The sequence below is a fragment of the Nothoprocta perdicaria genome, unplaced genomic scaffold (genome assembly GCF_003342845.1).
Source record: "Nothoprocta perdicaria isolate Ctin4 unplaced genomic scaffold, notPer1 scaffold_107, whole genome shotgun sequence".
Lineage (NCBI taxonomy): Eukaryota > Metazoa > Chordata > Aves > Tinamiformes > Tinamidae > Nothoprocta > Nothoprocta perdicaria.
Window position 1 is genome coordinate 942275 of NW_020454172.1, and position 13964 is coordinate 956238.

At 44.7% G+C, this 13964-nt stretch overlaps 1 protein-coding gene across 4 annotated transcripts in view; it reads right to left on the reverse strand.

Moving 5' to 3' along the window:
- Positions 1 to 13919, reverse strand: part of RAPGEF6 (Rap guanine nucleotide exchange factor 6) — a 99687-nt gene extending 85768 nt beyond the window's left edge. For all 4 annotated transcript variants that reach the window (XM_026045292.1, XM_026045276.1, XM_026045284.1 and 1 more), the window contains exon 1: positions 13843 to 13919. In XM_026045292.1, coding sequence (XP_025901077.1) covers positions 13843 to 13911 — 69 coding nt within the window. In that variant the 5' untranslated portion in view covers positions 13912 to 13919. The remainder of the gene's footprint in view (positions 1 to 13842) is intronic.
- Between the last annotated feature and the right edge of the window lie 45 nt (positions 13920 to 13964).

Consider the following 13964-nt stretch of genomic DNA (forward strand, 5'->3'; position numbering starts at 1 on the left):
CGAAAAAAAACAAAAAAAAAAAAAAAAAAGAGACTTGCTCTTTTGCAAATCGGGGAAGCAATTGACAACATCAGTTAATAAGTGCAAAGCCAAAAAATAGGACGTGCCCTTTGTTTCCCAGCCTGCCAGGAGCTGTTTTTACAGGCTCACACTCTCCTTCCCTGGGAAGTACCACATCTCTGAACAAGGTGAACGCATCGTGCCCGCGCCTTAATGTGGCTCCTTGCAACACACACGTGGTTGCAAGAGCAGACTTACAAATTCCATCTCACTCCAAGGAATAGAAGCCTCCATAATAAAAGCAGAAAAATAAAACAGATCTGGTTTAAGAACAGAGGCCCTGGGCCCATTATTACAGTTTATTTATAGAGTGAAAGTACTACCATTCAGCATAGTACTCCCGAAAATACAAAAAGTAAAACATTTATACTTGAAAATAAGAGTTTTCTTTACTCACCAACAGCTCCCCACACCCAATACAGATAAACACCTTCCACCCAGGCACCCTGGACTATGTTGATACAAGACTCCGGTAGAAAGAAAAGCATTTGGAGGAATGAAGGAGGAAAATTTTTTAATTATTTTTACTGCTGTTTCATCACACTGAGTCAGCGCTTCTGGAGCTCCATCTTGGCCAGAGAACTTCCTTTGGAAAAGCTGATTTTGCAAAGCGAATACCCAGGGCCCTAAACTGAAAAGCCAAGAACATTAAACCTCATTTACTGAAAATGAGCAACTTATAGAGAGTTTAGAATATCTGAAGTGCAATTCAGCCTTTACCCTGGATCAGCACAACAGTATAGCTATGAAAAAAAAGTAAAACATTATCATTAAGTTCCTAGACACTCATTACTGAGTTTCAAAATATATTTCAGACTTAAAGATTAATGCTAGAAAGCTAGAAAGAAGCAGTCTTGAGAACACAGAGATCACCATGTCCAAAGTTGAGCCCCRGGGTGACTGGTGTTGAAGAGCAGAATGGGACATGGAAGGGCTTTCTCTTGGAGATGGAAGACCCCAAGAGCAGCACCCTTGGTGCTCCTCAAGAGCTGTCTGAAGTCTACAAGTTGAGTGGCTGACATCAGCAAGTGTCTGGTCGCTTACACAAAGCGCTGCAAGAAGAATAATCCTAAAAAAGCAAATTAGCAGCTGCAGACCAAAAAGAGCAAGAGCTTTTCTTTCAGACCCGTGCTCACCATGGCACTAGCGCGGGGACTCGGAGCTCTCCTGGCCCATCCTGCCACCGGATGAGCCGCTCCCAACAAGACGTTCCCGATGAACAGCGCATGGGGAAGGCTTGGGGAGCGGCAGAACCACTGCCCAGCACCTACAGAACCACCTCACAACGCAGCCCCACCGGTAACACGCAAGACACGGGCTACCCGTTGAGTTACAGGGCACGAGATAACATCGCAGCCTGCTCTCCGATCAGCCAGTGCATCCTCATCAAGGAGAGCAAAAACTTCCGAGCCTGTAATTACTTGCACATACCAGCCCCAAATAAGCCACATTCAACTCTGTCGTTCCTCTGAAACCATAATCAACACTAATTTGTCCTGCAATACCCCAGAGATTTCTGCAGCTCCTCGCTCTTTCAGTATTGCTCAGCCATATCCCATATGGAGATACAGTAAGTCTCTTACAAAGAGCCCACCACACACACAAACTTAAAGCAAGTACCAAATACAAGTTTCTAAGAAACAGTGCARTGCATTAATTGAAGAATGAGACTTTTGACTCATCAGCTCACGTCAGGGGAAGACACACGTACCCCGTGATGAAAGCCGAGCCTGGAAGCCCGAGCAGAATGCTGCAATAAAGCGATTACAACAGAGCCATCTCCGAATGGTAGTGCCCRTGCTAGAGATGCAGGACACACACACCCCAGGCTCTCCTCCTTTTCTTCCCCCCTAGAAGCAGCAGGAAGATTTAATATTGCAATTTAGATACTTTATGTGGCTCTGAAAAAAAGTGGTGTATTTATAATGCATGGGAATCTCATCCAGACACCTCACGGCTGAAGCCCACCCAAGCGCACGGCGGTCTGGCAGACCTATCACCTGGAGCTCTCCTTTCCGCAYAAGTGTTCATTACTGGTGAAGCTGTATAATTATTTCAGGCAAAAATAGAGGCATGCTTGTCTAGAGCTTAGGAAAACAAAGCAACATCATCACTGGCTGAAGTTATTAAAGCTGAACCCTGACCTCTGAATTCTACCTACTCTAGTTTGCAAGATGAGGGACCTAAGCCAGGTACACGGGGAATCTTCAGCTTTTCTTAAAAAATCTACCTTTCTAGGCAGCACCACACTGCTCAGGAAGTTACCTATGGATCTATATACCACATAACCCCCTTTTTGGCTAACGTGTGCAGAAAAAAACGTGTGCATGTGGAGCTGGGCGCTCCACCCAGGAGGGTAACCCGTGGCGCTCGAGTCAGTCTGGAGCAGCAGACTAGCACAGACATGCAAGAAGCTGAGCAGTTCTTCCTAGCGATCCCACTAGCTCCATTAAGCCTCCTACTTTCTGAAACAAGGCTGCCTATTAGGTGGGAAGGGCCACCGTGTCTTTAATTTGAATATATGATTTAATACTGAAATTTTGACCATGGAAGAATCAATTAATTGGGACAGAGGAATAGGACCAAGATCCCAGCATGTGGCTGAAACTGTCTAACAACCCACTGCCAAGCTGAAGGGCCAGCCCACTACACCCCATCCTCAATGCCACGTTTTGTCACCTCCTCCTTAGAGTCAACACTGTCAATGACCCGGTTAGCCTGGTAAACAGGAGGAAGAAACACTCAGCAAAAGCAAACCATCCTCCATCGTGGTAAGCAGTAGACTAGGCTGCTACAGAAGCGGACAGAAGGGCCCCTTCTGAAGCAAAGGACCATCAGATCTAGTCAGGGCATTCTCAAATGCTGAACAGCCATGTCAAAGTCACGTATAATGGCATTGACAGAAGAATTTTCTGAAAGAAGCACTACAGAGTTGTTTAACAGGTCAGCAGTCAACATAGGACAACAAATTTCCTTCCTACTTCAGATGGGAAACAGGAATAGAAACCTCCATCAACAAGGACCACTTCTACTTTGCCCAGCCTGCAGTAGGGGCAGAAGTTTGCTCAGTTCGGCAGTGTTACATGGAGTCCTGAAAACACAGACTAAGCGAAACTAGACTTAGGAATAACCCTGTTGCATAAGCCACAATATCCAGTAGTCATTGGCAAGCACAGCTCTGACAGAAGGGTGAAAACCCTCCCAGAGACAGCGTTCAGCAACATAAGCAAATCCATGACCTCTGAAGGCCAAGTTCACAACAGTTTTGGAAGGGAGTTGTCGTTCTCCAGCTCCTCCAAATACAAATTATCATGGTGAGAAATATTAAGACACTCCAAGAACTATATGCTAGCTACACAATTCAAACAAACTTTTATATCTTCGTAGGAATTCATATTTGGCTAGAACAACCTCTTTGGCTGTTTGTGCCTGCAACACAATGCGAGATCTCTTCTCCAGACCCAAAAAACAACTTTGGAGGTTCATTATTAATCAGTCTTTGCAGGAATGCACTGCTTAAATGTCAATGCTTTAATCAAGCACAGAAAGATTAAAAAGAGAGAATCCCTCAAGGCAGTCATTTTTTCCTCCCATTCTGTAAGGTTTTGCTAGACTTTCTTAACATGCTAAAAAGATAACCAATAATTAGCAGAGCTAAGGAACCTGGAGAAACCAGTTGCAGAATGCTAAATAATTTGTGCAAACTTCCCTGAACTAGGGGTATTTCCAAAATACTCTTTTAAAATCATCAAAAGGGGAAGAAGGGTGTATCACAGTTTCATCAAACAAAGGAAAAACCTCTATATTTTCAGCCTGAGGGCACTGGAACAAGAAGACCTCCTAGTTTCAGGAGCAGCTTGTCTGGCAGTCACTCTAGCAGCAGAACCGATTTTATGGCAGCAGCAGGTCTGTAAGGAGAAGCAGAGCTCCCGACGCCTCATAGGTCTGTCTTCAATTCACTTCCCAATGAAAACAAAGGTTTTTTGCATGTGCTTAAGAAAGTCTGCAAACTAGAACTCGTGCAGGGTTTATGCTGGGTACGTTCCTCCAGAACATACAGCTTGTTTGACACAGGCAAAACCACTGCAAGACCAAGAGCCTGGTTTCCACCTAAAGATTTCCAGTCCTTTGTACTCCTGGGATGGGAATATAAGCACACCTGATACAAAGTCTTACCAGGCAGTGACATCCACTGTGACAATGCCAGGAATACGTGGCCATTGTCAGACAAGGCCTTGAAGATCCATCCTTTGCATCCGCAGGAACAGTGCACATGGAAGCTTCTTAGGATTGAGCTTTATCTTCATAGTCTTCATTTGTGCTACAGACACCCAGTTGTCCTTACTCAAAGCAGTAACACTTATTTTGACAAAACTACTTCTGTTATGGAAAGACTCCTCTAAATCTTGCACCAAGCTGTGCTACACTACTTGAAGAGTTCTCCTTTTAAGGGTATTTAAATTTTTATTATGACTCTTAYTCAGTGAATTATTTTAGGGTTTTAATACCATTTTTTGAGGAATTAAACACCTACACATCTTAACTGCCTGTCCTCACCTTCAAATCCCTCCGCAGTTTTGGAGAACTAAAACAGAACAAAACAGAACTGTGTTTTTCTTCTATTTAGCAACTTTTCTGAATGCCAACAGTACTTGAAGTTCTCCTCCACCTCCTTCCACACCCTCTTCTCGCCCTTCTTTACTATTCCAATATCTCCAAGGAATTCTTATTCTAAGGCTAGTAATGAGGCACTGGAGTCATCCTTGAGCTCAAATGAACAGCTCTGCAGAACACACCCTTACATAGTAAGAAGTCTCTGAAACTCCTTGTTAGAAAATTGGATAATACAACAGGAAATTGCAGGAAATACAACAGCAATAACTTAACTGAATGTTTTCTGTGGTGAATAAAACTCCGCTTTTGAATGTAACATTAACACACACACACACTTAACATTCAGTTAAGTTATTGCTGCACAGATGTAACTAAGTGCATGACCCCACAGCATGGAGAAGGATGTATATTAAGGGAAATAAGTTCCAGTAAAGAGTTCCAGGCCTTGATGCTAGTTTCTGGTTTGACTCTCAGGGCTGTCACTTACAGCTGTCATTAAAATGAAAAACTATTTTTTCCAGGAACAGTTTAGTGGAAACACAGATAGGAAAAGTCATCTTAGAGCGAGCATGCTTTGTGTGCTCCCTGGATGATTAACATGGAACAGAGTCACCTTGATTCTCTCCTTTAGCAATGTTCAAGGTTCACATGAGTAGAAACCTTGGTATTTGCCAAGAAGAATCAGAGCTTCATCCATGAAAGTTCCAGGTCCTGGATTAGATGGTCACCAGTTTGACTTCAGACTGGAACACAGCTAAGAGTGACACTGTAGTCACTGGTCAGCTACAACACTGGTGTCACCACAGCGACCGGGGTGCAGGGTGCCCGGAATTGTTCTGCAGCATCTAAAGTCGTCTTCAGAGGTRCCGACGTGCAAAAAAACCTAGTCATTTTTCAACGTTTTCAACTCAAAAAGAGTCGTTTTTCAACTGTATACAGCCTAAGCTGCTCAACAGCAACAGACGAGCAAGTTCTCAACACCAAGAGCTGCCTGTGTCAGCCAGGGGCTGCAGCATTAGGCCTCGCAGCGGTACTTTCTGAAGCAAGGTGAAGAGAGGTCTAATGGATGGTAAACAAGGGAAAGTTCAGCGTTCTGAATACGAGAGTAATTTCATAGCAGGACCAAGAAATTCCAATTAAATATTCACGCCCACGCCCATTTCTCAAATTCCTTTAACAACCAACACGGACTAAAAAGCCGTAGTATGAGTGGGACACAAGAAAAGAAGCAGCACCGGCACTCACAGAGAGAACAATAACCTCCAACATATATATTTTTTAAACTTATATATATAWAAAAAAATTACCTAGACACCACACCAGCAATTTTCTTCCACGTAAGACTTCCATAGAAGAATGTCTTACAGCAGAATTTCCTTTAAAAGTCATGTTTTACACGCACCCACCTTTCAGAAAAGGTACTGGAAGAGTTACTCATGTAAAGCACGTCACAGATTAGCTGTATGTACACACAGCAATCAAACAAGGCGAATGATAACRTCACACAAATTATCAAGCCCAAATGCTTTTGCTACTGCAGCACTGTGGCCAGATTTCCTTCAAGTGAACCTCAGCAAGYAGGAGCAGAGAAAGACGGGGCCTTGGATATTTCTGCACAGCTACACACATAAGAGAAAGGCCATATTTTCATTGCGCTCGATTAGGATGCCCAGAATTTCATCATATTTTAAATGCAAGAGCCACTCAAAGCCCTGGGATCAGCCAGCACGCAGTAGCGTGGCTTAGCAGTTTTTCCTAGCAGCCGTCCTCAAGCCCGCCAACACTCRGAGCTGCAATCCTGTCGAAGCTAAAATTAATGGAGCATTCTCTTCTTCAGGTAGAGTAGGCTGGTGTTTTGAGATAGAAGCAGCGCAAGTTAAAAAAAAAAATAATAACAAAATATGGATTGCAAGCAAATGGATTGAACGTCTTCATTTGCTTGCAACCTATAACAGACTGGCCTTCTTACTCRCACTTCGCTGTAATGAATCAGAGCTGGGAATGGCATGGAGCAGACAAACAAGCCTGGCCAAAAGGCTTTCCCAGGAACCTGGTCCCGGCAATGCAGCGAGTCACGGAGGATGAAGGGGGAACGTCCTGCAGACAGGGGCAGCTGGAATTAGCTGCTTAAGCGCAGGCTGATACAGTTAGAAGGGCAAGCACGGAGTGAAAAAAATACACAGACAAATACAACCATACTAGAAGCTGCCTGAGAAAGCGGTGTCCATCACACAGCGACAGGCAGTTTAACACTTCACACCAGACCAGGGACTGCAAGGGAACCCGAAGCGCCTGGAACCGAGYGCCGAGCGTCCCGGCAGCCAAGGAAAGGTCCTGAGCAGACCCCAGCTGCCAAAGCATCGCAAGCCCCCAGAGCCACAGCTGGGGCACAGAAGAGCTCCCGAAGGGTGCTCCCAAGTTACTAGTGCTTCTTTTGGGGCTGAAGAAAGAATTTTCACTCTAGTTTACTTTTTCTGAGTTTGTATTACAAGTTTGCTTGCTTTGGTATTTCACCCAAACTGAAAGGTGAAAATAAAGCGGGCAGTTTTATTCTGGTTCACACCTTTATTGAAAAAAAAGATTTGATTTTCAAGTACAGTTTATAATATATATAGATTTTTTAAAAAAGAGAACTTGCAACTCTACTTCAGGGAACTTTAAGAGTCACAGTGTCTCCAAGTTCTTTTTTTCCTTCTATGTGATTGCCCATAAAATAAGTTAATATGAAAACCGATACTAAAACAAAACACTCAACCACTTAGCAACAGCCACATTATTTACTCGTTTAATACCAAATTCCTTGAACAAAAAAGCTTTGTTAGACAAACTGCAAATTTAAGAAGTATCTATCAGTGACACCACAGTAAACCCAGTATACGTACCCACAGCTAAAACAGTTCCCTGAAATCCAGCTTGTTTGCTTAGAACCTCAATTCTATATTTGGCCGAACTCAACAGGCCTTAACTGTTAAGAAAGATGGAAAAAAAATGTTTATTTCTGTGAGCCACTAGCAGGGTTTCCTTGCAGGTATTCCAGACAGACAACAGCTGCAGAACGGCCATAAGGCTTCCTCTGTGAGCACTGTACCTCGGCCAAGACTCAACATAACATTATTTGTGTCTCCACGTCATAAATAATCAGAGGACCAATACGTGGAACATTTAGTCTCGCTACTGGAAAAACAAAAACAAGCTAAAAAAAATTGCATATATTGGGTTAAAAACTGGTAGGTGTTTAAATAGTGTAATTTGGTTCATTTGAAACAACAGGGAGGGTTTTTTTAAACTTATTAATGGCTTATTTCAGTTTCAGGACACATATTTGCTTTAGTTGCAACCATTTATAATCTGGACTATTTGGGTATTGGAACATGTGCTAGACTGCTAAGGTACTTCTGACAAAAAAGCAGGCAAATAAATTACACGTCACAAGTAAGACTAGGCACGAGTGACCAGACTAAAGAAAATCGCCAGAATTAGACTGACTTTGCAGCCTGTCTTTGYGCACTCATTGAAGTTGGTACATGATCAACCACACACTAACACAGCAAGAGAAGGTTAGTTTGAGGTATCCACGGTATCCACAAGAGAAATTTGTCCCTACGCAAACCTGGGGGCATCACGTAACACTCGCTGGGTACCCAGGGCAGCCTGATGTCCCTTGGGCTCCACTTATACGTGGGGAAAAGCAGATGGAAAAGCTCTTAGCAGAGAACTTCATTCTCAACCAGCTCACAGACAAGACGCAAAATAGTTTAGCAAAACTGAATTACCATAAGAGAAGTTTAGGGAGTCAGTATAAAAGTCTGCAAGCTTAGTTTTTTTATTACTCTTATTACAGGAAAATCACAGATCTGAGATGAATACTCACAATTCTAAATAGTATTAAAAAAAAAAAAGAAACAGTAAGAAATATCCAAGAAAAGATACAAGAATAATGTAGATATAGAGATACATTTAAAATAGATCAAGCTGCCAAACCTAGATGTTTGCTTATGCCTTAGAAAGACATTGAGAGATGACAGAACCTGCTAGCAGGAGGACAAGACTGGAGTACGTGCACTGGCTTTCCCTAAAGCTACCCGACAGTTTTGCTAATAAAATAGCTTATTTTTCTGGGTTTGATCTTCAAACCGTAATTAAAATTGTATCTGCGGCCCGCATAAGACTGCTTGTAAAGTATTCATTATTACAGTACAAGGCTTTATGCTCTTGTAACTGTAAATAATAATTGCTGTCATACAAATAAAGAGCGGCAATCCGCATATGGCGCGGAGCAGCCTGCCAGGAATTTATTAGCAGTAAATTGGGAGGATATCAGTATGCATTAGCAATCACTTGCTTAACGCAGCGATAACCAACACACCAACAGGAGAAGTTTCTTCCGAGTGCCACGTACTTAATGTTGTCAAACACATCAGAAGGAGCCCAGGCCTCGAAGGAGGGTAGCCCCAGCCTTACGGCACGATGGCTACAAAACACCACAGTGGTCAGTTAGTTTAAAGACCAATATTAAATACAGGATGTTTTGGAATCACAGCCTCTCCAGGGATAGACTGCATGGGGAGGAAACGCGGGGTTTGATCCGGAGTCCTAACTCGGGTGACAAAGTTGTAGGAAGAGGCAGCTGTAAGAGAACCTGTCACCGACCGAAAATGGGAAGGCGACCGCAAGACAGAGGGCAGGGAGCAGAAGATTATGTCCCGAGCCTGGTTTCCGTCAATACTCTTTCCCATTTCGGAGGCCCACATCAAGGATTTTTTCTTTTAAAGAACAAACCAGTTTCTGCTATCTCATTTAATACAAATTTTGAGTTGGTTTTAAGACAATTGCAAGAATCTAGTTTCTTTAAGGATTCTACAACTGTAATTGTGTTACTTGGCTCTTCAACAACACGTTAGACCAGTGCTGCTAAGAGCTCAAGGTGAAGGGCACAAACAATGGCTTTTAACAARGGCTAATCCTGTTTCACCTACTGAGTTTACAGAAAATTATTAAAAGGACAAAAAAAMCCTTCAAAATAACAGTTATTTCTGGAAACAAGAAGCAGATGTTCTCCTCCGTTTGGCTCAGCTGTGCTACAGTACAAAAGTGCCTTTGTTACTTTGTCAGCAATCATTTATTTTATTTATTACAGACATTTTATAATGTCCATCACTGTAGTAGCGGTGCGTGATTTAGACTAATGCAGATATATTCCTCTATACATAAGCCATCAAGAAGCATCATACGCACACTCCAAAGGGCGGCCTTTTATTACACAGTTGTGCAAATGAGCTTTGGGGTTTGGTTTTTTTTTTTCCCCTTTTTCCACTTTCATAGTGAAAAGGGAACAGGAAGAGCAGGAGGGGTTATTGCCAAAAATCAGTTGAACCAACAGTAATTGAGAAGCACCGAAAGAAGACAAATTACGTTACAAAAACACAAAAGCTTATGGTATAAAAATAAACGCCGAGTCTTTGAAATCCAATAAAGGCAGAGCCACCATGGAAGGAAACGCTGTCTATGACAGAGTCGTGAAGAATTTAGAAGAGATTCCATTGGGAAAGGGGGGCGTTAAACCAGGAGCTCGTGGCAAGGAGGAGAGGGGAACACAGCCGGAATGCAGGATGCAGCCCGATCATCTGCTCTTTCGCCCTATCAGGTCCTGGGACCTTATCTCTTGCAGCCATTAAACCACTCCCCAGCAGATTAACCTCAGATAAGGAACCCGGGGCTTCAAAAATGTAGGCCTTCAATGCGAGCACCCCCATGCYGCCCTGCACGGCTCTGCTCCCTTCCTACGGCCTCGCACATGTGATTTCCTTCCATTAAAGTGTTCTCAAGTGCGGCTAATTCAATAGCCCCGCTCGTCACATGAGGAACATGCGTGATGAGGAGCAAAACGGGAAGCCAAAACGCTACGGGGAAGTTCATCAAAGACAAGATCTCAACTTGCGAGAGTGTCCGTGTAACCCTGCAATGCACGTTTGGGTATCTAAAACTTCGTATACTTGTTTAACATTTTAGTTTGAATAGAGGTATTATTTATAAGTGAATAAGCGTCCACTACTGAAAAGGTTTCATCCATTTGAAGGGAGAGACCGTGGTTTCAACAACAGATTATTCCAACAAATGGTCTCTTTAATACCYGAGAGAACACTAACAAATCCTGCACCCTTAGGCTGGATCTTAAATACACACCCCTATACACATAGGCAGCATCAGAATACGTATAACCTATTATGGATAGAAAATATAAATACATCGAGTTTCAGGCTATGTATCTGAGGAGATGTACAATTAGTTAGTGTTTGGCTTGAATATGAATTTATTGGCGCTGTCAGATCTTAAAGAGATGGTTTGTTGGCATAATCACAACACACACGAGCGCAGACACAACACCTAGGCCGCCCATGCATACACAGGTTATATCATATACACACACAATACATACAGAACTTCATACCATACAGTATCACRTGCAGTTCAGTAGGTACCTAGTACCTGCTATACTCTGTATTACATATAGTTTGTTGTTTTTCTCAATAGAATTCTTAGAAATTTCTAACTGGAGTAGCTGAACAGCCACTACATAAAAATGTGTATCATTAAGTGCATTAATCTCCAGGAATTCATCAAAACAATCACCCCTGCCCCACTAAGAATTACAGATTATCATACATGAAGCATCTGAGCTACAACACCAACCAAAAAAAAAAAAAAAAAATCAAGTGTCTACATGCCTAATATGCATAACTTATACACTTCAGTAATTAACACACACTGGAATGTTACCACAGCTCTGAAAACTTGCTCTAGCAGATTTTAGCAAACAAAAAAATTGTAATTATCAATGCTACAAACACCTCTTTCAACAAGCCATTGAGAGAAATCTCAAAAACAATTACAGAAATACTTTAGTATCTCCATGCAAGGTATCTTCGCACTTACAAACTGAAACAAGTCATCAAGAAAGAGCCCTGAAATAAGTGTTGTGTGTGTAAGTATCACTATATATACATATGAATAATTGTATTACTCAAACTAAAATTGACTTATGGATCATTTATGCAATTATTATTTCTCGGAGCCTGCTGCGCAGATGCTGGTTGGGAAGCACAAGCCCACACTACTAATCAGCGTGGCCCCAACCTGTAATTTGTGATGCCCAGTAAACTGCTCGTGTCAACTGCAGCAGCAGGAACGGAGGGAGCAGGGCAGGAAGGGACTGCAATAACCTGCTTAGCTTTCCTTTGCTTCTCCGACCTAGGTCTCAATTCCTATAGAGAGGGGGGGGAAAAAATAAGGACTTTCCTTGAAATGAGGTCACTTTCTAAACATATAAAAAGCAAACACATCCCAAGAAAACAGAACTGATTTGACTGTAGTTACCCGCTCCGGAACAGGCAGCGAGGACAGGGGCCCCSTCCACCAAGCTCCAAGTACCTGTTGAACTTCAGTCGTGAACAGTCTCACTGTTAAGCGCCTCTAAGGGCTTGCCAAGAAAGGGCCACAAGGAAACTAAGATTTCTTTAAATCATTTCTAAAGTTGCTATTAGTCTGATTAGCAAAGGATTGTTTTTTCCATTATTGTTTTCCACTGCAAATTCAAGTTTACTCACAACCCTGGYGTCAGATCAACAGGAATCTGCCCAGCTCCATGTGAATCCAGCACAGTGCAACCAAGGTGCAGGTTACAATGCCCGAGAGTTTTAATGTCAAAACATACATTTTGTCTTGCATTGGCCAAAACTACATGACAACGCTAAAAAATACCATAACAATTGTCAGAGGGGAAAAATGGGGACGGGGCAGGGTGGAAGACAGATATTAGACTATAATATTGGATAAAAGACAAAGTTTTTTGATATTGCAATGCCAAGCAGGCTGTTCCCAAAGGCAAAGCCCAGGGCMCACGGCACCAGCTCATGAAGGACACTCCTGCGCTCGGCCATTCGCCCCACGCTGGGAATTGCGGCAGCAAAGCAGTGCTGGAAGCAACGCCGGACACCGAAAAGAAGGAAAGTCTGAAGCAAGAGAGGAGCGGAAAAAATAGACGAAGAGAGGGAGCTTTCCTAGAGGCGGCCTCATCTTTTATTTAAGGAAGCAGAGGCAGGAACGGGTCGGATATCCCGAGAGGGCTCAAGGTGGTGGCAGGATGGGACAGAGCCCAGAGCCCTGCTCCAAACCCTGCCACGAATCCCGGCCTCTTTCCTGGTCCCTGCTCCAAACCCCGCCATGAATCCCGGCCTCTTTCCTGGTCCCTGCTCCAAATCCCACCGCGAATCCCGGCCTCTCCTGGTCCTGCTCCAAATGCCACTGTGGATCCCGGCCTCTCTCCTGGTCCCTGCTCCAAATCCCGCTGCGGATCCCGGCCTCTCTCCTGGTCCCTGCTCCAAATCCCGCCGCGGATCCCGGCCTCTCTCCTGGTCCCTGCTCCAAATCCCACCGCGGATCCCGGCCTCTCTCCTGGTCCCTGCTCCAAATCCCACCGCGGATCCCGGCCTCTCTCCTGGTCCCTGCTCCAAACCCTGCCATGACTCCCGGCCTGTGGCCCAGCGGGACGTCTCGTCCCGCTCCGCGCGGAGCATCCAGGGAGCGCAGATGTTTTCCTGTGTCAGCGGGACCAGCCCCGGCGCCTATCACTTCATGCCACTCATTCCTGAGCACATAAAAATCACGGGAAGGCCAAGGAGCAGCCGGGGAGCGCAGGCCAGGCCCAGCGCGGGCACGAGGCCCACGGCAGCCCCGCTTCCCACCGCGCCGCCGGCCGGAGCGGCCRCGGGAAGCAAGTCGGGAAGGAGCAGGAAGGAGTTAACTGGAAAACATGTTTTATGGAAGCTCCCCAGCCCCGCACATTTCTGCGCTCCCACTCACCGGGAACACGTCTCTTTATGAAGCCCGTAAAACATAATTAGCTCCGTTTTGTATAAATCTGCATCGCGGCGCAGGTAAGCAGAGCCTCTCAGCTCCCGAACTTTCCTCTTCCCTCTCCCAGGAGTTTTGCACCGCTGGGATATGTAAGTTTTGCGCTTCCCAGCGAGGCGCATCCCCTCCTTCCGACACTTGCCCGGGCGGCTCCGCGGAGCTGCTGCCCTGCGACTCCTCCAGAGGGGAATAAACAACAGCGGGGAGAAAAATAAAAAGGATAAAGCGCTGGGGGGGGGGTCCGCCCGGCCGCCTCACCTCGGCGCTCCGCTCCGCGGGCTTCTTCCGCAGCGCCTGTTTGATCCTGGGGTCCACGGGCGAGCTCATCCTAGCGCGCGGCGCGGCGCGGCGCGTCCCTCCGGGCGAGGCGGCTCCCGCGG